The sequence below is a fragment of the Chenopodium quinoa genome, unplaced genomic scaffold (genome assembly GCF_001683475.1).
Source record: "Chenopodium quinoa cultivar QQ74 unplaced genomic scaffold, ASM168347v1, whole genome shotgun sequence".
Lineage (NCBI taxonomy): Eukaryota > Viridiplantae > Streptophyta > Magnoliopsida > Caryophyllales > Amaranthaceae > Chenopodium > Chenopodium quinoa.
The window spans coordinates 2,726,102-2,750,435 of NW_018744991.1; the positions used below are offsets into that span (position 1 = coordinate 2,726,102).

Sequence of the window (24,334 nt, forward strand, 5' to 3'; positions counted from 1 at the left end):
ATTTATGAAAATATATAATGATCGTTTATGGTTCCAAATAGCATTATATGACACCGATATGTATCTCTAAAATCTTATTTCTTTTCGACAACGGAACCCGAAATCTTCAAAATTTCTAAAAAAAGCATGGATATTAGCCTTTAATTTTGGAATTTTTTGACTTTTTTCCGCACAAAAATAAAAATTGCCAAAATGTTTACCATGGTCCTTAATACCCTGAGGAGTCCAATTAGGTGGGTGGAACAATCCAATTTTCCTTTAAACGACCAATTTATCGGTTTACAACTTGCACCGATTTATTTAACTCAAGCCTACCACGAACATATATGACAACAAATAATGATCATATATGGGTCCAAACGACATTATATGACCACGAGATGTATTCCCTAGAATTTCAAGACTTTTAGACACCGGGTCTCGAATACTCCAAAATTTCTCAAAAAAATGTGTATATTAACCTTTAATTTTTATTTTTTTTTTTACTTTTTTTTGCCCGGAGATAAAAATTGGAGAAATATTTACCATGGTCCCTAATACCCCTCGGGAGTCCAATTTGGTAGGTGGAACCAACCAATTTTATTTTAAACGGCCAATTTACCGATTTACAACTTGCACCGATTTCATTAATTAAAGCCTACCACGAACATTTATGACAACGTATAATGATTATATATGGTTCCAAAAGGCATTATATGACCTCGAGATGTATCCCCTAAAAACTCGAATCTTTTTGTCAACAGGCCCCGAAACCTCCAAAATTTCTAAAAAAGCGTGGATATTAGGCTTCAATTTGAAATTTTTTGACTTTTTTCACCCAGAAATAAAATTGACCAAATGTTTACCATGCTCCCAAATACCCTCCGAGAGTCCAATTGGGTAGGTGGAACCATCCAATTTGCCTTTAAACGGCCAATTTACAGTTATACAACTTGCACCGATTTCATTAACTGAAGCCTACCACGAACATTTATGACAACAAATAACGATCATATATGGTTTCAAAAGACATTATATGACCCTGAGAAGTATTCCCTAGAATCTCAAGGCTTTTCGATACCGGGCCCCGAAACCTACAAAATTTCTCAAAAAGCATGGACATTAGTCTTTATATTTGGAATTTTTAGACTTTTTTCGCCCGAAAATAATAATTGCCGAAATGTTTACCATGGTACCTAATACCATTCCGGGAGTCCAATTGGGTGGGTGTAACCATCCAATTGCTTTTAAACGACCTATTTACCGGTTTATAACTTGCACCGATTTCATTAAATCAAACCTACCACGAACATGTATGACAACATATATATAATGATCATATATGGTTTCAAACGTCATTATATGACCCCGAGATGTATTCCCTAAAATCTCAAGGCTTTTCGACACCGTGCCCCGAAACCTCCAAAATTTCTCAAAAAGCGTGGATATAAGCCTTTAATTTTGGAATTTTTGAATTTTTTCGTCCGAAAATAAAAATTGATGAAACTTTTACCATGGTCCCTAATACTCTCCGAGAGTCCATTTGGATTGGTTAAACTATTCAATTTTCCTTTGAACGACCAATTTACCGATTTACAACTTGCATCGATTTCATTAAATCAAGCCTACCACGAACATTTTTGACAACATATAATGATCATAAATGTCTTCAAACGACATTATATGACCCCGAGATATATCCCCTAAAAATTTCAAGACTTTTCAACACCAGGCCCGAATCCTCCGAAATTTCTCAAAAAAACGTGAATATTAGCCTTCAATTTTTCAAGTTTTGACTTTTTTTTTCGCCTGGAATTAAAAATTGTCGAACTATTTACCATGATCCCTAATACCGTCCAAGAGTCTCATTGGGTGGGTGAACCATCTAATTTGCCTTTAAACGACTAATTTATCGGTTTACAACTTGCACTGATGTCATTAACTCAAGCCTACCACGAACATTTATGACAACAAATAATGATCATAAATGGTTCCAAACGGCATTATTTGACCCCAAGATGTATCCCATAGAATTTCAAGGCTTTTCGACACCGAGCACCGAAACCTCCAAAATTTCTCAAAAAGCGTGAATATTAGTCTTCAATTTTGGAATTTTTTGATTTTTTTTTTGTCCGAAAATAAAAATTGCCGAAATATTTACCATGGTCCCTAATATTCTCCGGGAGTCAAATTAGGTTGGTGGAACCATCCAATTTGCCTTTAAACGACCAATTTACCGGTTTACAACTTACACCGATTTCATTAATTCAAGCCTACCACGAACATTTATGACAACAACTAATAATCATATATGGTTCCAAATGACATTAGATGACCCCGAGATGTTTCCCATAAATTTCGAGACTTTTTGACACTGGGCCACGAAACCTCCAAAATTTCTCAAAATATGTGGATATTAGCTTTTAATTTTGGATTTTTTTTTTTTGCTCGGAAATAAAAATTGCCAAAATGTTTACCATGGTCCATAATACCCTACGAGATTCTAAATGGGTGTGTGGAATAATCCAATTTGCTGTTAAACGACCAATTTACCGATTTACAATTTGCATCGATTTACAACGGACAATTTAATTATCTTGCACCGAACCCGACTTGAACCGAAATTGACCCTAACCCGTTTTAACCTGTCAATACCCGAATTTAACCCGACTTGTTACTAACCTGACCTGAATTCAGCCCGATCCGTTCTTAACCCGACCCGAATTTAACCCAACCTGTTACAAACCCGACTCGTTCTTAACTGACCCAAATTTAACCCAACCTGTTACTAACCCGACCCAAAATCAACTCGACTTGCTATTACCCAGATTCAACCCGACTTATTATTGATCCGACCCGAATTTTACCAGACCTATTACTTACCCGACCCAAAAATTCAACCCAATCTGTTACTAATCCGACTCAAAATTAACACGACTTGTTATTAACCTGGCCTAAATTTAACCCAAATTGTTCCTAACCCGATTTTAAATCACCTTAAATGTAATTTAGACCACCTTATTATTGTTGATCAAAGCATTTTGTCTAGGGAGATCAAGTCAGTCGAGGCTAGCAAAAGAAAAGAGCATCATCCCCAAATTTAAGAGTTAAATATAGTATATATTTGTTGTATGGTCAAAGGAGATAATTATCTTCATAAATTATAGACTACAGTTCCCTAGTATATTGTCATATATATTATAGTCAAAGGAAATAATTAGATTGATAAAAATGATGATTAGTTAGGGCTTGTTCTCTTCCGTTGAAATTCAGTTCAGCCCAGCCCAGCCCAGTTCAGTTCAGTTCAGCTCTTAATTTACGTCTAATGATATAAAGCCAAATTTCATTCTTTTAAGCTCTTATTACAACGACGACGACAACAACAACAACAACAACAATTACAATAATAATAATAATAATCAATAAGTAATAAATAATAATAATAATAATAATAATAATAATAATAATAATAATAATAATAATAATAATAATAATAATTGAAACAACAACAACAACAATAATAATAATACTAATAATAATACTAATAATAATAATCAATAAATAATAATAATACTAATATTATTATTATTATTATTAATATGTACATTTGTATATACACATATGTATATCAATAAATAATCAATAAATAATCAAAGATCACTAATTCGTAGTTAAAATTCACTAATTAATAAGTTCAGTTCAGCTCAGCTCAGCTCAGGTTCAGCTGAGTTCAGTCAATCGGAACAGGCCCTTAGTTGAACTCGAATATGACCTAACTTGGAAATGACCTGACTGCAAATTATTGACTTCAACATAATCCAACTTGAATCCGAGAATGACCCGACCTGATTATAATCCGCAAATTATTGACTTGAACCGAACCCGACTCAAACCCGAGAATGACCTGACCTGATTCTAACCCGCAAATTATTGACTTGAACCGAATCTGACTCGAACTCGAGAATTACCTTAACCCGTTTTAACCCGAACTAAACCCAACCTATTGTTTACCCGACCCGAATGTACCCGACCCAAACCCGATAAGAAGTATGACCCGACGTGACCCGACTCAAGCATGACCCGACCCAAACCCAACTCGTATAGGTTATGGAATTAATCCAAATTGACCCGACCCGAGTTGACCTGACTCACTCTTAACCGACCTAAACTCGACCCGTTTACCTGAATTAACAGCTCTAGGTTGGAGTAGAAATTTATGTCGAAAATAAGATGTGCATGCACCTTAAGAGACAGGTAGTATAGTGTTCAGTTTGGCCAAAGAAAAGTATGCTTCATGCACCTTAAGAGACAGGTAGTACAGTGTTCAGTTTGGCCAAAGAAAAGTATGCTTCAAATTGCAAGACATAGATGGTGCAATATACATGTACGAGAGAAGTTATAGTCTCCTTTGGTTTGCTTTGATTAAGTTGCTGAAAGTTAAAACGCTAAGATGTCGACGTAATCAGATACATATGAGCTTCAGCAATCAGAATGAGAGAATAGTGTATATACATAGCATATTATCAGACTATGGATCGACAGATGATTATGGAAAACCGACATAGTAAACACTAGTGTGGTGGAGCATTGATAATTCTTCTGCAATTATGAATATATAATCGTTGCAGTATGTTAATGTTTGCATTTTACCAGCAATCTAGACATGATCAATGTAGAATAATGAGATAAACCACCATTCGACTCGATTTTAACATTAGAAATCCTATGATAAAGAAGAAAAAGGCAGACCATAAGGAAAAATGTCCCCTTAAGGAGCATCTCAACAGCTCAACTAAGTATTCCGGCCACCTTTCTAATGAAGGGTGGGGTGGTGGTTGGTTTTGTCTAAAAGTGTCTCATATAAGGTCTGTTGACTCTCTTTCAGAAACCATTAGTGACTCCTACAAGACAACAAACCTGGGTCCGACAGTTCAAATGTAGCTACACAGTCTCTATTGTCGTCGAAATTCTTTATCATACAGTGTACAAGTATAAACTAGGAAAATAAAGAATATACCAAAAACAGCTAATCTACATGGACACTTACTTCTGCTTAAACTTGTTGAAATGAGGTGTGAGGAGAACAGAGCCTTAGCCTAATTTTATTTATCTCTGTCAACCACCATAACAAGTTTTATCAGTTTGATTTCCCAAGATACATGGTTTTCAAAGGAGCATTAAGAGCTTTATAGCTACACATCAGAAAATGCAAGATATTTAACCATGTACAACTTCAAGAACATGAACAATGTGCAAAACATTAACCACGCAAGGTTTTAGATTTCAGGCAATTCAATATGCATAAATCTCCAAAACCTTACAACATAATGCAACACGAGATTATGTACATTCACTCATTAATAAGCTCTATACATACAGCACACACCTAAATAAGAACTGAAATAAAGCATTCCACAAAGTATAATCAGTTCATACTTAACCGTGTTTGAATGCTAATAAAGCTTAATATTTCAATTACTTGAATCAGCAATGCATGAATAGAAAGAGAAACATTAATCTGAGGATGCAAAATGCTTCAATAAGATCTAATAGACTAAAAAATTATACAAGCAAGGCTATGTACGGAGTAATTACCTATCACCACATCTAAAGCAAAATGACACCTCCATTAATAAAGCCTTTGGGAGCATGTGATTAAATGAAGGATACACTTTATATGTTATCAAGTTGAATGTTGAAGAAAAGAAAACCATACACTTATGAGTGGGTAACGCACGCATAGGAAAAGAGCATTGAGCTTGCAAGGAGGTTATAACATGTAAGAAGAGCTATGAATGCACGCATAGGTAGGTTAAGAGTACAGGCATTGAGCTACCTAAAAGTTAGAATATGCAAGGAGGCCAAATGGTTAAGTGTCATTGTTAGCTCTAGGGAAGTGAATCCTGTATCAGATCCTATAATGCAAATAAGATTGAGTTAAGAAATTTGCAATTGTTTTGACCAGGCCTGCCCAATGCATCATCAGAGTACTATTTGATATTATCCAGACTTGTCTGGACTTTCTCATGCAATATGACAGGGTGAGAGTAACACCTAAACACTTTTAATTTAAAATGTCATCAGCAACAGGTGAAAATCTCAAATCCTGATCCCAAAGTGCACAGCAAAAGGCAACAATCTCAAATCCAGATTCCCTAAGTGCACAGCAAAAGGCAACAATCTCAAATCCCGACCAACAACATGTTCCATATAATTTTCTGGCTCACTGCTATACTGGTAAAAGACAGGCAACCTGGAATACAGAGAAGGGGGCCTAAAATTAGGTTGCTTTTATACCATTGCAATGTCATGTGCCCACAAAATCTCTCAGCTTAAAAAAATGAGTTGAATAATATTGTGCAGCCTAAATGTTGCGCTCTTTCTCCATTACCTAACTACGCACTAGTATCTGAGTATTGAATAGTAGAAAAGCCTGTGGTATTACCACTAGATAGGTTGAACAGGATAACAAGCCGAAAAAAGGTGAAATACAAGTAGAAGAATAAGGCTCTAGAATTATCCCAAAGATTGAAAGTATGAGATTTACGAAAGAAGATGAGAGAAGCTCATGACTTGACAGACATAAAACTATTAAGCAACTCATGAAAAAAAATTCCTGAATTATGTCACAATCCTGCAATTCTAGCAGCTATAATTACACTGTTAGGCCTTTCACCCTGGTAAACTGACAGGAGCACTAACAGCAGAAACATATTCATCCTGGTAAACTGACAGGAGCACTAACAGCAGAAAAATATGTATTTCAATGTAGAAGTGAGCTAAATACTGCATTTCTTTTGGGCCAGAAGGTGGAACTGAACAAGGTTAATAGGTGAAATTGTGAAAAGTTTCATCTAAATGAATAGCCTTTTAGTTTTTATTTGATGCTTGTCATGCTTCTATAGCTAATCTTCGACATAGATTGTCTATGTCCACATATAATGAGCTGAAGTGGTGTAAATTTTAAGGTAAGCACCCCTTTGATAAAACTATGCCAATAATCCCTCAGCTAGCCTAGACAAGACTACAGATTATTCAAACTTGACTCAAAGCATTGAGGTCCAGTATTCCAGTTAATCCAATTGAAGTCGATCCTAAATACATCAAAGACTTGAAATCTTACAAAATGCTCTTAAGACAAAAATGTCAAACTACCTGAATTTTAACCCAATAGCCAACATCAAACACATAAGAATAAGCCATACATCACTCACACATAATAAAGCCACAAGACCGCCCCTTTAAGCATCTACTAGACCAGCTCAAACTAAACTGTACCAAACAAGGAGACCAAACTGTCTCAATTCTAATCTCAACCTATCTCATTATAGTCAATGAAGAGTTAACGAGCCATCCAAGAAAACATTAAGTCTACACGTCACATTTGCCAACCAGTATTACATACCCAACAAGCAAAACTCACACACAACTTAAAAAGTTTCCTAAGTAAATCAAACCAACTGTTTAAATCCAATGAAACATTTTCTTTCATCAATATCAACACTTGGACAACAATCCCACCTCAGAAATATCTCAAAATGAACAAGGGTTTGCAGTATGACAACAATAGGGAACATTATTTCAATTAAAACCCCAGCAAAAATGTTCTTGAGATTAATTATCATTGCAAAATTAAAGCAAACTCCCCCTAAAAAACTGACCAAAATATATCATAAATTCCACAAATTTCCCATTTTCATAAAATAAAAATCACTGATTAAGCTGCTTCTTGTACTTAGCTACCTCATCATCATTAGGAAAGAACCCCATGAGTCTGCCAGCAGAGTTCTGGTAAGCATACATGAACCCGCCCATCAACCCGATAAGCCCGCCCGTCACCATTGAAGGTCCCTTAATTCCAGGCTTAATCCCTAAATCACAAAAAACCCAGAAAAATTAAATAAAAAAACTACAAATTGGGAAATGGGTATTGATTAAAATGCAGAAAAATGAAGTGGGGTTACCAGATAAATAGCCAACAGTGACTGAAACTCCGGTAATAGTGACGAAACGAAGGTAATCGAGGGAGCTGAAATTGCCGACGACTTTGGTGAAAGGTGGGTTTCGATCAACTACTGTGAATTCGGGCTTTGTGGATGCTGTAATGTCGGTGTTCATTTTCTCTCTCCTGTTTTCTGGTGATCGGAGCTCCGGTGACTGAGATTTGGTTCACTCTCTCTCTTAAAGTTTGCTCTTTTAGCTGCTACGATCTGGTGTAAAACTTGCCCTTTTTTAGCCTTTGGGATTGGAATTGGCCCAATTGGTAAAACGCAGCGTTTAAGGAATTTTTTTTTTTTTATGATGTGAACTTTTTTTTTTTTTTTACAATGGTAAGAAAAAAAGAAAACATTAGGAAACCCTCCTCACGAGGGGAATTCCTAGTGCGTCGGAAGAAAGGATGGGAAATAAAAAAGAATTATTACAAGGGACTATATTCATACTATCACTAACTAATGACCAACATTTGCTATCCAGTCCGCCGCTTGATTTGCCTCTCGAAAGATGTGACGAATGCTATAGTTATCGAAATTGCTAAGAAGTGAATAAATGTCTTGAATAATATGATCAATTTGCCATGGTGCTGACCAGATGCCATTAACAGAGTTGATTACTAAAAGATTATCACCTTCAATTATGATATTTTTGATCCCACGCTCAAGAGCAAGAAGAATGCCTTTATGAAGAGCCATGGCCTCTGTTATGAAAACCTTGGTGGTGCCGAGGTTGAAAGCGCGAGCTCCTGAAACTGCCCCACTACTGTCTCTGATGAGAATCCCTGCGGCTGCTAATTTGTTGAGTACCGAACCATCAAAATTGAGTTTGTAGAAATTTGTTGGTGGCGCCTCCCAGGAAACCATGATAGTGTTTGTTGGAGAATGAGGAGGAGAAGATGAGGATCTCCGAATAGGAACATGGAAATTGATTTTGACACTCTCATTATGAATCGTATTTAGAGGTATTAAAAATTAATTTCACTAAATATCTCAATTTGAATCAGAGTGACTTGTTTTATGATTTGATTAACATGGACACATAAAGATTATTAGACGCGAACTTAACTGTGACATGACTGAAATTTGAAATCCTCCCTAAGCCGATGAACACGAATTAACTGTGACCCATTAGGGTATGATGGGATAGGTCAGGCCTAAATTAGCCAAGTTAGGTTGAGTATGATTGAGTTAGTGTAGAACCTGCATGAATCATGCTATTAGAATCTAAGATAATAAGGAATTTTAATTGGACATGGTTATAATGATGTATGCTCTAAGTTAACGTTACAATTATTATTTAAAAATTTGACCTTTAACTTTCAAAAATTGTAAATTTTTTGTTTGACATTTGTCAACGATCCAAAATTTACATGTAAATGCAAAATATATATATATATATTATTAAAGCATGTTTTTTTAACCTACTTTGACCTAACTAGATTTATATGAGCTTATTTTATCTAAAGTCACATATATGTGAACTTTATTATTTCCATCAAAAAAATATTTACATTTTACTTTACAGAAATAATATATAAACTTATTTTTTTTCTTAATTTATTTGAGTTTATTTAGACTTCATTCTCCTCAACTTATTAACATACATAAGTTTCAACAAAAATAAGTTTAATTGATTAAAGATAACTAATAAAGTTCAACAAAACTAGATATCAACCTATATTCTCTGAGCTTAGTATCGTATTGGAGGGCATTGTTTCGTTGAGTATATTTTTCTTAATTATCACTTGCTCTCAAGCAAATACGAGGGAGGATTAACGATTATAAAATGACTCATTATCTTGCTAAGCTAATACCTCTTATAACAACCTACTCAATAAATGCTAGAAAAATTCTATTCTTAGACATAACACAAGAGTATTAACACAAATTAGTTCATACTCCATACTCTAGAGGAATGTACAACATAGTCAAGAATCTCGATTTAAACTTATTTTGTCCGAACTGAACTTAACCAAGACCCAAAGGAACTCTCTTATCTTGTACTTCTGGTTGACAGAACAATACCATACCATGAACAACAAAATGAAGACGAAGAAGAAGATAAACCACCAGATTCTCTAAACCCCACTTCCTCCATTACCAAAGATACCTTCTTCCCCAATTTTTTAGGGTTTCTAATTTATCTTCGTATATTCTTTCTTTGTCTTCTCTTCCTTCCTTTAATGGCGATTTTCTCTCACTTCACTCTCTCCTCCACTTCTCCTTACCTCCATTTTCTCTCTCCTCCCGCCATTGTTGAACCTCACTTCATCTTCAGCCCCCAATTTCACCGCCTAATTATTCCTCCTTCTGCTCATTCTAACCCTAAGCTTTTGAAGCCCAATCGCCGCTCTCCGTTCGGCGACCCGCTTCCTGTGTACGATTCTGATGAAGAAGAAGATGATGAGGTGGAGGTTCTGGAAGATTCGAATTTGATTTCTGGTGTTGTGATTGATAATGTTGATGATGATGATGATGGTGGTGTTCCTTGGTTGAATGATGATGTGAGTTTGTTGAATTTTATGTAATTTTGCAATTGATTTTGTTACTGTTTTTGGGTTTCTGTATAATTCTGATGTTATGCTATTGTTTGATTCTGATTTTTGATGTAGAATTAATGGTTGAATGATGAATTAAGTAGAAATTTTGAGTAAGCTTAAAATTGTGAAAAATGAAATTTAGCATCCTAATTTGGTATTCATTTAAGAATATATGACAAAATCACTAAATAATGGGTGTATTTGATGATGTTTAGCTTAGCTTAGCTTAGCTTACGGCGGTGTCACCTAAACGTGTCATGATTCTTAAATTATCTAGCAAAATTTGAAAAAAAAGACCTATTTTCAGATGTTTAAAGGGTATTATAAATTGAAACTAACCAAGATAAATAGCATAATAATTCAAGTATCATAATTTATTTAGTAAGCAACGACGAATGATTACATTGGACTTTTGATGGCTTTGTTCGAGGGAAGGAAGGGGGGGGGGGGGGCTTAGAATCATAATGAGGAAGGTTTTCAGAAGCTAAGCTGATGGGATTGCCTTCGCAATAGTAATTGACAGTCTATTTATAGATAAGGGGAAGGCTGAGAATCATAATGAGGAGGGTATTCAGAAGCTAAGCTAATGGGATTGCTTTCGTAATCGACAGTCTATGTAAGTATGTATAGATAAGGGGAGGGATTCTTCTATTGTTTGATATTCCATAGTAAGATGTGAATATGATTATGAGTTTCTATGCTTGCAGTGCAAAATTTTATTTGGATGGTGTTCAATCATAAGGGTTTGTGTATTGACACTGTAGGTTTTTATGGGTGCTCTATTGCTCACTCCGCTCTTCTATGAGGAATTCAGTTCCTTGACTATCCCTCACTCCTTAAATTTTAATGCCTCATCAATCCATCATACCACATAGTAGTAGTCTGGTTAGATTTAGATAACTGGAAAACTCATATTTTTTTTAACATAGTAATAAATATAAGTACTTTACTGTTCTGATGGCTCCAAATTAAAAGTAGCCTATATGTTATCGAAAAATTAAAGATTGGAAGCTTCAGGATTTACGGAAGTTGACGACTTGACTAGCTTCACGTATCACTGTGAACACATTTTTTTCTATCATGGGAAGTTGTTTCCATCATACATTTATTTAATATGCATAATCGTATCATCTAAAGGTCTTACAGTGCTCTAAAGCTCCGTTTCACTTTATTATCTTATCAAAGACCTGTACATTAAAATATCACATGATTTGTTTCAACAAATTCCTGCAGGATGATGAATTTGCAGAACCAGCAAACCTGAATAGTGGTGAACAAAGATCTAAATTGTTGGCTGCTACCAAGCTGAGACCAGGTAAGATTTGAAGTCCTTCATCAAATTGTCCCAGTTTGAGTTCGATTCTCATATAATCCTCTTATTAGGAACCCGGAAAAAGACAAGTAATGTGGGCACAAAAGCGGATGGTAAAGGGAAGGTAGGCTTTCATCATGTTCTGAAGTGTCAGTGTGAGGATGTATTGCTGCTGTTTGGACTGAAGAGCCTTCCATTATTGCCTTTGATTGCAGTTGGAAGGAAGGAAAGGTCCAAAGAAAAAATATCCACAGCTAGCAGAGGAATTTAGACTTGATACTAGATGGATTCCCCTTCTTGATTATCTGAGTACCTATGGGATGAAAGAGTCTCATTTTGTTCAGATGTACAGAAGGCACACAAATGCTTTTCATATTAATGTTTTTTCTGCACGGGAAAGGTTGGAATACTTGATGAATGTTGGCGTCAAACAAAACGACATCAAAAAGATACTATTAAGGCAACCTCAACTTCTTGGGTATACTGTGGATAGCAATATGAAGTCCCATGTGGCATTTCTGGTGGATTTAGATATTCCTGAATCCAAGATAGGGCAAGTAATCACTGTTGCTCCATCTATCTTTTCATATAGTGTTGAAAATTCCCTGAAGCCCACTGTAAGATACTTGATTGAAGAGGTTGGGATCAAGAAAAGTGATTTGGGCAAAGTTGTGACTTTGAGTCCTCAAATTCTTGTTCAGCGGGTTGACATCTCTTGGAATGACCGCTATGATTTCCTTTCAGAAGAGCTGGGTGCACCTAAAGAAAGTATTGTGAAAATGGTTACTAAACATCCCCAGCTTCTTCATTACAGCATTGAAGATGGATTATTGCCCCGGATCAATTTTCTGAGGAGCATTGGCATGCAAGATCCTGAAATCTTGAAAGTCTTGACTAGCATCACACAGGTCTTTTTCTTTATCTCTTAAATCTCATCATTCTTACGAGTTATGATTATTTTACTATAGAAGCCCTCTCTGGTCAGTATTGCATGTCAGGTTGCCTAATATTCTGATTCCATTATGTTTCTTCTCAAAAAAATGTTGCTAGAAAATCTTATGGTTGTTTGTCATGTATCTTTGTAGGTACTTTCTCTGTCACTGGAGCGAAATCTTAAGCCGAAGTATAAGTATCTAGTTAATGAACTTCAAAATGAAGTTCGATCCTTAACGAAATATCCCACATACCTTAGCTTATCACTGGAACAGAGAATTCGTCCTCGGCATAGATTTTTGGTTTACCTGAACAAAGCACCAGAGGGACCTTTTCCTCTGAGATCTTTGGTTCCGACTGATGAATCCTTCTGTCAGCAGTGGGCAGGTACTAGTGTGGATAAGTATATAGCGTTCAGGCAAGGCATGATGCTCAAAGAGTTTGCAAAGAAATATGAAAAGCAAGGTTGAATTGGGTAGTTTTAACGTAAATGGGACTAACCATATTGTTGAGCTTTCTCATCATGACACTGATTTTGAAGACGTGTATAGTCAAATTTTGGGTACATACTATTTTCATAAACTAATGGTATGTTAACCCCATTTGTAGATAATCTTATCTGCCTGCTTTGGTAAATTACATTGTATATACTCAGATTTGCTGTTTGAAAGATCAATTCTAAAGGTCATTGTGTTTTTTTTTTTTGCAGGAATTACACTGATTCCCGACTTGTTTATATTTGTATTGAAATAGACTGAAGGCAACTTTGTTGCTCCTGTGATCTCCAAGCAAACTGTGGTATTGCTAGGTCCATTTTTCGAGGTTAATACTATCAAGGTTAGTTACCCATGATAATGTTTTAAGTATTTCTAAACATGTTATTGGCTTACTGAGCGAACATTTATTCATGAGTCGTCTTAATATCTGATGAAGGGCTTTTAGCATATCAATTTTACCCTTTAACACTTCCCTTCCAATAAATTCTTCTATAACTGATTGTGGCTCTCAGCTATGCTGCTATGGCCTATGGGCATGCTCATCAACTATATTTCATAGGGGTTGTAACCATTTTCAAGTTTTAATATAGGATGCCATACTAAATTCGTAAAATTCAATAGGGATGCTCTCGTGAGTTTCCTTTCAGACTATACTATATTCTTTTGCATTATACTCATTCATTTTTTGGTCACTTCATTGCAGGTCTTAATTGTCTTGAGTTCAGCTGTAATCACAACAGTGCACACAATCAATACATAGTTATCATACAAATGTCTTTTTTTGGGCTCATGAGTACTCTTTAACAGCAGCAGCAGATTGTAAATTTTGCTGAAAATCGTCATAACATGTCAATGGTAAATTGGTGATTTTGTTTCATCAGAAAGCTTATGCGCATGTTGTTTGTCACTACACATCATATATCTGTAAGTTGTAACATAGAAGTTCACAGCATTTTGTTGAACACAACAAGCAATAGTTGTGTAGTTGAATTAGAGAAACAATATGGTGTATACTACTGTATGTTGTAGTGTTATACCAACAAAACGATACTATAATGTTCCTATCTATTTTAGATATTGTCATCACTTTGGTCTACGAGGTTTTCCATACAGTATCTGTATAATTGGACCTAACAATCTCTACTGTGCCTACCCTTTTATAGTATACTCCCTTTGTATCACACACAATTTTACACTGTTACAGAATCTCATTTAACATTACTCATTGTTTCTTTGTTCAGGTGTTGTTGTTTGAAAAGAAGTCTACTTGTTTTGCTATTGTTTCGAGTCAGATCCATATGAATTAGATCTATTAATCAAATATGAGGTAATTTTTGTACCTAAGTCGATTGTAGATTCGATGATACCATTTGGCCAACTAGTTTGTGCTACATAAAATGTGTTAGTATTTTTTTTTCCCTATGATTTTAGGCGAAGGGGTGACTTTTAGTCTTTTACTCGTATGTGATATGGAGGTTGAGGAGACTAGGTCGTTGATTGTAATATATTGATGCATATGTTGAGTACGAGTTTTGTGTAACTTCGAAAACATTTATGACAGAGAACAAACCTAGAGATGGAGAACTAACCATCAAACTAGTTTAACAGGCAAATTAACAAAGTCATTTACAGTATTTAGGAATTAGGATTAGTTCATAAGATCTTATACAACATACATAGTCAATACAGTGGTAGTTGTTGCAACAACTGTCCTCCCCATCCCAGATTACCACTTTACCAGAAACTGAACCTACAAGTGAAACAAGTTGGTGTACAATTAATACAATAGTATCTACAACATAGTTTCTATGATCGCAATCATTACCTTCGCCACATTGTTTACAAATTGGATATAGGGTTGTCCGGTTGGGGCAAGGTTGTTCACCTACAATGCAGCTAACGCCGTTAGAGTTATTGTTATCATTCACGTTGTTAACCCTTTCATTCGATTATGTTGTTTAAAAGGATCAGAGGAGCTGACTGTGTCGCGGAGGTTACTCATTTCCATTTGCAGCAGAAGTGGTTAGATTGTTAGAATAAGATGGGAGGAAAATTTTCTAGAGGGAACTGTCAATTTATGGATGAAGCTTTAGACTTAAAAGAAAAGGCATTCTTGCCATAAAATGGTTATCTCATCCAGAAAAAAAGTAAGAAGACTGGGAACAATTATAGCTTTTGGATTATCATGTTATAAATCAAAAGAGAGTCGTAATAGTTTTGGCCTTGTAAGAAAAGCTGCCTTAATTTAGCTTTTCTTTCCATTTTCCTTTGAAATGTACTCTTAAGAATTCTGTCACATTTATGCAATGATCTATCATGCAGTGAAAACATATTGGTGTACGCAGAATGGTTGTTGGGTTGAACATATAAAGTTAGACACTTCATGTATTGTACCGTGTATCATAATACCTGTTAAGGTTCTATTTCGCGCAAAGTGACTGAAGTAGCAACTACGGTTGCCAATCACCTCAAACCTAAGATATTTAGACTAAGGGACTATTTACATATACTGAACTGAGCTGAATTGAACTGAACTAATTGAAGCTAAACTGAACTAGATCTGAAATTAAGTTGAAGTAAACAGACCCTAAATCACCTTACATGAACGACCACAACATACATAACTCGAACCCCATCAATCGTTACCCCATATAGGAAGCAAGTCTAACCATTGGCAATCAATAACTTTCATGCTCAAAAGTCACATCCTTACTCTCTCATATACAACTCACATGAAGTAGGTTGATAATTTGACACTTTTTTTGTTCCTTTTTGCCAAAAATAACAAGGAAAATGGAGGAGATTATACATACTTTTTTAGATTATACTACCATTTTTTTTTTAAGATTATAGCTCCAGCTGTAAAGCATATACTGTAATTTGTAAAATTTTCATCAAAATTTTCTCCGGAAATCACTCACTTAAGGACAGTCCTTTCTAATTTGAGGAAGTTGTAAAGTCATTATCATAACGCCTAGTGATGAGCCCTCATTACTGGGGAATGTATTAGAGATTCTTTTCATTTTTGTGCTTCAAATTCAATCATACCTTTGCTTTCTCATCAACATATTATAGTCCACTCTTTATTTGATTGACATAAAGTCGAAATTCTTCGAAAGTAGAACGTAGATTTGTACATATCAACAAAAATTACACGTATTAGAGGCACGACCTGCTCTTACAGAGGGCTAACTCGAAAAAGAAAATACTTTGTATTATCAATCCAATGACGGTCCATTTACCGGTTTAATAATCAATAATTATATGAGCTCAGGCTATAAGAGACATTAATTCCAAAACAATATTTTGTAGACATTTATGCAACATAATATGTTTGTCCTTAGATGTTAAAAAGGGCTCCACACACATGGAGAAAAAAGAGGTATCATGCACATCCTTCTGGCTATCACATGATAAAATTGGGATATTTGTGGTTAGGAATTTGGATGGATAATGTGTTCTAAGGACAGGTAGATAAATAAGATCACAAGATTGATTCAAGATATGCTTTTCATGTTTTATATATCCCCACAATTTAGATGGTCCATCCCACTTAATAAATTTCAAATCATTCATATTATCGACCCGTCATCATTAATGTTTCGAACAAATTAGGCTTCCTCGATACTTTAAGGAGATTAGATTAGATATACACAACCTTAGCTCTATAAGTCATCGTACTTTCGCCAACCTTTTTTTTTATAAAGGGGAAAAAATAATCCATTATGGTACAATGCATAAGATAGTAATTTAGAAGTACCATGTTTCATTAATTCCACAAAAAGTGTCATTAGCTTTCAAAAAATAAATCAACTCGAGTACCATTGTCTTATAAAAAAAAAGAAAAAAAAAAAAAAGAAAAGTAGTCTGAATATTTTTGAAGTACAAAGTATATTCAAAAGTATTTACCTGTATTATATAATATCCATGCTCGAATTAAACAATCATGCACCAACTAATTAATTAATTGCCCACATACATGGATTACTATTGTTAAAAATAAATAGATTAAATGAGACAATCTTAATAAAACGGATAGTAGAATATACAATACTATTACGAGGTTGGTGGAAGCAATGGAACAAACGATTTAAAAATAAAAAGAGACACTTTGCCCATAATGGTCCAAGTAAGGAGAAAAATCAGTCAAAACATTGGAATTGGCACTACCAATCACAAACCCTTTAAAAATTGGTTGGCGAAACTATAGGATAAAAGATGCATAAAATGATGCAGTAAACGAGAGACACAGATACCTTTTGCTTTTGTTTATGCAAATATCAATAAAATCTTCAAAAAAAACCATATCATAAAAGAAAATTCACTTAGGAAATTGTATGCACCAATGTCTTTGTTCCCTCCCAACTTGGCATTTTCATGTGGAATCATCAATATCAAACCTTAGTCAAAGACAATACATTTGTATACTTTATCTATTTTGTACTATCATACAACTTCAATAATAGTGCATATATTATCAACAAAAAAAATAGAATATACACGTATGAATAAACGCATATTCACCTCATCAGCAACGCGAACTAAGCTTAAATGGATTTTTTATGAGAGAAGAAAATTAGGAACTGAACTGAGCTGAAATTAAGTTGAACAGAACATGTCCTAAGTGTATTTGTAACTGTTACTTTATTAAAAGTGTTTTTTTTTTTTTCATTATAGCTAGTACTCGATCACACTAGAAAACTAAAGAAAAAGAAGACGTCGACATTGATCTTTAACTAGGATCCACAAACATGTTCAATAAACAAAAACAACACTAACCATTATGCTAATAGAAAGAAAAGCACATGATCATTCTATACCCATCACAAGATAAATTTTGTGCACAAAAATGTAAAGACAAATTCGAAAAGAAACAGAATGGCCTAAGCAAAGAATGACTAGAAGCAACACTATATAAACAATATGAAGTACTATATAAATTTGAGTTAATAGGAGCTAATATTCATCAGTTGTAATATGCAAGTGAAGAGCTTAGTAATAACCCTTCCTTTTAGTCAAAATGTTATTTTGCATCTATTGCTGAGGCTTCGGAGACAAATTCAAACATATCTTCACCTCTCCGAAACCACCAAGCATAAGTAAAAACCCTAGGAAAAGTTTATCTGATTCTTTCTTTTTCTTCTTGTTCTACCAAAAGACTATAAGAATACTACATGTTTTCTACTGAGATATTTCCGAACTTCTTTCATCTTCTGTCATAATAAGCAAAAAAAAAAACCTGTGCAAACCTTCTTACATAAATGGCCGTCTTCATTTTGTGTATTCATAATCTTCTTTTTCTATTCAAACTCCTTCTACCTAAATCAACAGGGAGGAGATGATGCTTCGGACTTCTGACTTGACCTCTTTTTATCATAATCGTCTTTCTTTTAGCCTTTCTGTTATGTACTTTCGCTAAAAGGACTTCAAACTAACAGGACTTGGGAACGGCAGATAACCAAATGAAATGAAACTGTTCTATATTGGGAACCAAAGCCAAACCATTGAATCGCAGTATTCCTAATTTTTCTTTTTTTTTCTCTATAAGTATATATCTCCTGTGTTGCTGGACATCTAGATGACTGTAGAAATGCCGTTTCCCATTGTTGACGCAAAAGGGCTCTCCGGAAGGTCAATCCCCTGGCTGCTAGCAGATAATGAAATCAGAACAATCTAAAATACTGTCTATACCTTAATTAAAAACTACACACTTATTTTGGGAAAACATAATTTGATCCTCTCTTTTCAGTAAGCTTTTTCTCTCTATTATTACTATAAAGTTGACCCCCAACAAGGCGATAACCACACACCTAGATCCTTCTCTATACTTTTCCACTCTATCTCCATGCAAAAAGCTAAATGTCGTCAATATTATTAAGGGACAGAGAGCGATAAATGGTAAACGGTTTATCAATGTGTAAAGGCTAATTATATGATGCATACCTTTCTCGATCAATGTAATCAGTGCCTGGATGGTTCGATCCACTACTTAAAGAACAGTTATTGAAAACATCCAGCAAATAGTGATATTGTTCAGAATTCGTGATTTTCGCATGATCTGCAAAGAACCAGCAGAGAAGTAGATGTCAGAACACAGCAGCATTCAACCACATATTCAGTGTTAGCGAAGATGTTCTGAATTTTCTTTCGCGCTCAAAAATGAAAATGTTATACCTTCAAAAGCATTTAGCTCATCCATGCCATGACCAATGAATTGCCGATTGATCATATTTTTACGTCCAAACTGCAATTCAGAGAGGCGTCTTCTCTCCATTTCAAGAATTTGCTCCTGTTCTTCCATAATTTGCCTCCTTAAAAACCTTGGGGCCTCGCATCTAGGCACTGCATGTTAAGGTTCATTAGCATAGCTCGTAAATCATGCTAATCAAATCAAAGCATTCAAAAAATAAAGGTGAGTAGTTTACAAGAAATCCGCATTTCAGTAAAAAGATCTTATATCAGCCCCATTGTTATAATCCATTTACATTACATCACTTACTATGGTGGAAGTCAGGTTCTAGCTCCAAGTAATTTCCAGGATAAAACATACCGTTTTCATTTTTCTCCATGTACTTCCTGTGATAATTATATATGAGAATCAGATTACATGAATTTAAATTTCAAAGCCAAAATATAGATCATAATTTGAAGGTAATAAACAATTACCTATCAACAAGCTTTGACTTTTCCCGGTAAGGTTTAACGAGCACACGAGATCCACAAACAAAATGAGGGTTCCCTTTAGCCAAAACAGTCTTCACAGTATTAGCACTAGCAAAGGTCACAAATCCAAACATCCGCTTTTGTTGGCAAGGGATCCTAACATCTTCAACAGCACCGAAAGTGCTACAATTATAAACAAGAGCAATGAGTCAATAAAAACAATCCATACTAGCAATAAAACAAAGCATTCTCAAAAGTCGAAAGTTAGAAGCTACATATACCCAAAATAGTTAGATACATCCTCTTCAGTGAATGTACTCTCTGCCGGAAAAGTCAAGTATACTTGCCGAGAACCACTGACAATTGGACCTGGATCATTCCTTTCACCCCGATTATCCAAATTGTATTTTGAAGCATCTTCGGTTAAAATCACTGCATGTTGCCCGTGTGGTCTGCATAATGTACTTAATAAATTAGCCATAACATGTACATGGAAATGAAAACTTGAATTATAATATGAATAGATATTTGTACCTATCAATTAGTCGTATTCTCTTCAATCGGGCAAGAAGCTTTGTCAGGCTATAACCAGCTCGTCCATGCCTCTGACTCTCGGTTAGGTATCCATCAGCTTGAAGTGTCCTCCCATACTTCTCATAAAACAACATTGGAAGTGAAGCAATAGAAACCGGATTACCCCTCCTTGACTTCAAGAGCTCGCTGATCTCAAGCTCGAGTTTCTCAAGAGAGCCAGGAGAAAAAATATGATCATCAAGTCCGAGTTCATTTGGGCTAAAAAGTGGCTGGAAACTATCCAGTCCATGCAAATAACGACAGCTATCCCCGTGTTTGCAATAACCCTTGTTGAAATAATGGCATGTTTTAATGGGCAAATCGGACAAATTTGGTGATCTACGACTCCTCAAGCTACCCAATGCAGCATCAGAGTAATAAAGATCACCAGGAAAACCCGCTCCACCATTAATAGGATCCAATTGATCATCAAACCCCATGAATTGAGCTTGATTCTGCAGACAAAAATCATCTGCAATAGAATCTCCATATGACTGAAATTCAGAACTCATAATAGATTGTTGGTCAGGCTGCTGCATGTCCCAGTAGGGTGGCTGTCGGACAGGGAATGCAGTTGGAGACGAGTAGGTTCTAGAGCCATTGGGTGAAAAGGGCATGTAATTCATTGAGACATCCGAAACGGGTGAAGGGTTTATGGAAATGGGAGGAGACAGGGAAGTCGAAACCGGGGGTTTGGAGAGACACCCTAGCTGAAGTTTGGTTTTATGTACCAAATTTTCTATGAGCTTATCAGGAGCATAAGCTAATCTAATCATCTCCCTTTCACCATGATCTTGTATCAAAATACATCCTATAATTTTTGTGGCTATTTCAGGTTCTAACTTTTGAATTCTATCTAATAAAGTTTTTGTTGCTTCTGATAAATCCATCTCACATCTAGTGTATGTACTCCTGCACATCATCCAATATATAATTCATAAAAAAAAATTAAAAAAATCAAAGCAAAGCAAAAAAAAAAATAATGACATTATATTCATGATTATAAATAAGAAATTACCTTCATCAACAACAATTACATGCAAAAAACATTGTTTCCATAAAAAAAATACACAATTAATCTGAACTTACTCCAAATTTTTTTGGAAAAAATACTCAAGTTTAGAGCATTTTTTCAATTGTAATTACTAAATACAAATATTTATAATTATAAAAAGCAAAAAAGCAAACCAATTGGCAAATGAAATGCTAGAAAAATATAACAACTCAGAAGAAAAAAAAAAAGCTGTAAAACGCCAGAAAAGCAAAACAACCAAAAATGGAAAAAATCTCCAAAATCAGGCATTTTAGGTAACAAACATCCATAAAAATTCAAGTTCCTAGACAGGTAGCAAGAACACATAAATTACCCTGGATTTTACTGGAAAATTTACATCACATATCACACCAAAATAAATTTTGTTAGACAATTTTTCCATTTTAGGAGAATTAATAATTAAATTACCTTAAAAGGGAATTTGGCTCCTTAAATTGAAGAAGTGAGAGATTAGACTAGTATTTGCACAAATTATACGGAGTAAAGAAAAAAAATCATTTAATTAGTTTGTGTTTATCCTCAACTTGAAATGAATTTCATTTTTATTTATTAAATCTCTGATATTTATCTTTTTTTTTTTTTTTGAACAACTCTGGTATTTATCTCTTAATTACAAACTAATTACGAGGATTTTGAGTATCAATAACCGTAAAAGAACGCTCCTTTCCACCATTTTATAACTAACCCACTTCCTAAAAACATTCAAATTTTTTCAAAAATTCAAAATTTTCAACAAATTAAAGAAACAAACTTCCAAAATTACATAAAAACAGCATCTTGAAAACAACAACAAAAAACACCCATAAATTATAAAAAAAAAAAAAAATACTCACCTAAATTTATATGGGCAATCAATTGAAGAAAGGAAGAAAAGGGTAGTCAGAAAACCCAATTTACAGACTCCAACTCCATTGATGAAACAGGGGTTTTAAAATTCAGAGCTTTCTCTCTCTAGTTTCTCTCTCTAGAAATTGGGTTTTTGAAGGTCTTTATCTCTCTCTCATGCCTTGATCACTGAGTCTGAAATAAGGACATGATGTTAATCCATTCATATAAAAAGCAAAATATAAAATGACAGAAATGATGCTGCTTTAAAAGAGAGCAGCACACTCTTTCACAGTAGTTCAAAATTCAACTCACTTGTGTTTTTAACTTACTTAGTTACTTGTAGTTGTAGTCCTCAATTTTTTGTTTTAAACGGGTGTTCACTTGTTCGGAAATTAGTTGTCACGTTGATAATGTCATATGGATAGGTTAGCGATAAGTGAGAAGTTAACAAGTCCATCTTTTTTAGGGAAGGAAGTTAATAAATGTACCTAGCCAAATGTTTTTGTTTTGTAAAAAAAATAACCAGTAAAATTCAAAAGAGAATTGAATCTAGACAGAATTACTCAGTGGTAATGTTTTTAAAAAAAATCAGTAAAAGTTTAAAAATGTGATAGCGTTTGAACTAAAAAGGATATGTTGACTGAGAAAAAGAAGGAATGTGTTACTAGTGAGTTTAAAAAAAATAAAAAAAAAATAATAATAAAAAAAAAACAAATTTTGGATTGATGATAATTGTTTAAAAAAAATTAATTATTTTCTTCCAAAAAAAAATACAGTAATTACAGATTTTTTTTTTTAAAAAAAAAGTCCTAAAAGACACTAAAAAATACAGTAATTATTATTATTCCCTTTTGAATTAGATAACACATTTCCGAAAATTAAATTAAAAAATTGGATAACACTTTTAAAAATTTGACATTATTAATCAGTTTTGTTTTGACTAATTTTTGTACTCGTAATTTATACTCGTACATCCTATACTATAAGAAAAGAAAACATAGTTATGTAGTTTATAAATTATTGTTAATGTGTATGGAGTATTTTTTAAAATGTCAATATTTTATAACTTTAACATATCAATAATACCTTAAATAGAGATATATTTATCATTAAATAAATGTGCGCAATATGGATAAGAAACGTGGCAAGACAAAGGATATACAAAGTATTTTGTTTTTTGAATTTGAAGGAATATTCGTTACAGACTAACAGCATCTATACGCCCAGATTATAGGATAAAATTTCATGATTTTTCTCCTAAATTTTCTGAATTTGTTGAAAACTCCTACAATGTTCAAGGAGTTGCATAATTTGTTTTACCAATTTTAAGTGCAACAAATGTATGTTTGACCCATTATGAACTATATCTTTTTTATTTTAAAATAGAGTACTCAATAAAAGTGCACAGATTATGCTAATAGAAACGCAATATATATCTTGATTTATTTTTTGATGCAATATATATCTTGATTTATGAGTTAAATGGTGTCATCACTTTGCCTTGTTTGCTCGTTTTTTTTGTAATACAAGAAAATTGTATTCTCATTAATTTAGTTTGCTTTATATTTATGCATTACTAACTATGCAAAGCCCACTCCCACTTGCAACATGAAGGACCCAGTTCTCAATTGACTTCACCCATGGATAGTGCCACTTTGTCCCACTTATAGCCATAATTGCATTTCTTTTTCTTGCACTGTTACTTGACTTACTTCTAATGACATAGAGACGGATTTGATGATAAGTCAAAATATTGCATGTATAAAGAAACGGAGGATGTATTTGTCAATTAAAGTCTTTGTAGATTGGTACATCAAGTGATTGGCATATATCGCTAGCTAGCAATTATATAAAGTAAAAAAAAAAAAAAAAAGACAATACAATCTTAATGAAATGTTTATATAACACAACCTCAAAACCTATTTCAATACAAGTATACCATAAGTTAAATGTCTGCGTGG

At 34.2% G+C, this 24,334-nt stretch overlaps 3 protein-coding genes across 4 annotated transcripts; 1 reads left to right on the forward strand and 2 right to left on the reverse strand.

Annotated features, from left to right (window-relative positions):
* Positions 1-7,409: 7,409 nt before the first annotated feature.
* LOC110706954 lies at positions 7,410-8,225 on the reverse strand. The gene is made up of 2 exons (XM_021884962.1): positions 7,944-8,225; positions 7,410-7,850 (listed from the first exon to the last, which is right to left on the reverse strand). The coding sequence occupies exons 1-2, from the start codon at positions 8,095-8,097 to the stop codon at positions 7,690-7,692; spliced, it is 315 nt and encodes a 104-aa protein (XP_021740654.1). The 5' UTR covers positions 8,098-8,225; the 3' UTR covers positions 7,410-7,689.
* Positions 8,226-9,872: 1,647 nt separating this feature from the next.
* LOC110706955 (transcription termination factor MTERF9, chloroplastic) lies at positions 9,873-14,303 on the forward strand. Its single transcript, XM_021884963.1, has 7 exons — positions 9,873-10,477; positions 11,747-11,828; positions 11,897-11,949; positions 12,041-12,733; positions 12,911-13,346; positions 13,468-13,595; positions 13,959-14,303. Exons 1-5 carry the CDS (start codon positions 10,157-10,159, stop codon positions 13,226-13,228), a joined length of 1,467 nt encoding a protein of 488 aa, XP_021740655.1. The 5' UTR covers positions 9,873-10,156; the 3' UTR covers positions 13,229-13,346; positions 13,468-13,595; positions 13,959-14,303.
* Positions 14,304-18,170: 3,867 nt separating this feature from the next.
* On the reverse strand, positions 18,171-22,658 carry LOC110706956 (zinc finger CCCH domain-containing protein 18-like). 2 transcript variants are annotated; one of them, XM_021884966.1, is made up of 8 exons: positions 22,379-22,658; positions 20,453-21,403; positions 20,200-20,370; positions 19,922-20,101; positions 19,806-19,831; positions 19,430-19,597; positions 19,199-19,313; positions 18,171-18,899 (listed from the first exon to the last, which is right to left on the reverse strand). In XM_021884966.1, exons 2-8 carry the CDS (start codon positions 21,379-21,381, stop codon positions 18,830-18,832), a joined length of 1,659 nt encoding a protein of 552 aa, XP_021740658.1. In that variant the 5' UTR covers positions 21,382-21,403; positions 22,379-22,658; the 3' UTR covers positions 18,171-18,829. The 2 variants fall into 2 exon arrangements, with proteins under 2 accessions (XP_021740658.1, XP_021740657.1); XM_021884965.1 differs by having other exon boundaries at positions 19,755-19,831; positions 22,379-22,656.
* Between the last annotated feature and the right edge of the window lie 1,676 nt (positions 22,659-24,334).

Excerpts from the sequence above, each read along its gene's own strand:
- LOC110706955 (XM_021884963.1), top strand. The coding sequence starts at position 10,157 with ATGGCGATTTTCTCTCACTTCACTCTCTCCTCCACTTCTCCTTACCTC. Across the intron at positions 11,829-11,896 it reads TGCTACCAAGCTGAGACCAG|GAACCCGGAAAAAGACAAGT; the intron begins GTAAGATTTGAA and ends TCCTCTTATTAG. Across the intron at positions 12,734-12,910 it reads TCTTGACTAGCATCACACAG|GTACTTTCTCTGTCACTGGA; the intron begins GTCTTTTTCTTT and ends GTATCTTTGTAG.
- LOC110706956 (XM_021884965.1), bottom strand. The coding sequence starts at position 21,381 with ATGGATTTATCAGAAGCAACAAAAACTTTATTAGATAGAATTCAAAAG. Across the intron at positions 20,371-20,452 it reads AGAATACGACTAATTGATAG|ACCACACGGGCAACATGCAG; the intron begins GTACAAATATCT and ends TACATTATGCAG. Across the intron at positions 18,900-19,198 it reads GATTACATTGATCGAGAAAG|CCAGGGGATTGACCTTCCGG; the intron begins GTATGCATCATA and ends ATCTGCTAGCAG.
- LOC110706954 (XM_021884962.1), bottom strand. The coding sequence starts at position 8,097 with ATGAACACCGACATTACAGCATCCACAAAGCCCGAATTCACAGTAGTT. Across the intron at positions 7,851-7,943 it reads CACTGTTGGCTATTTATCTG|GGATTAAGCCTGGAATTAAG; the intron begins GTAACCCCACTT and ends TTTGTGATTTAG.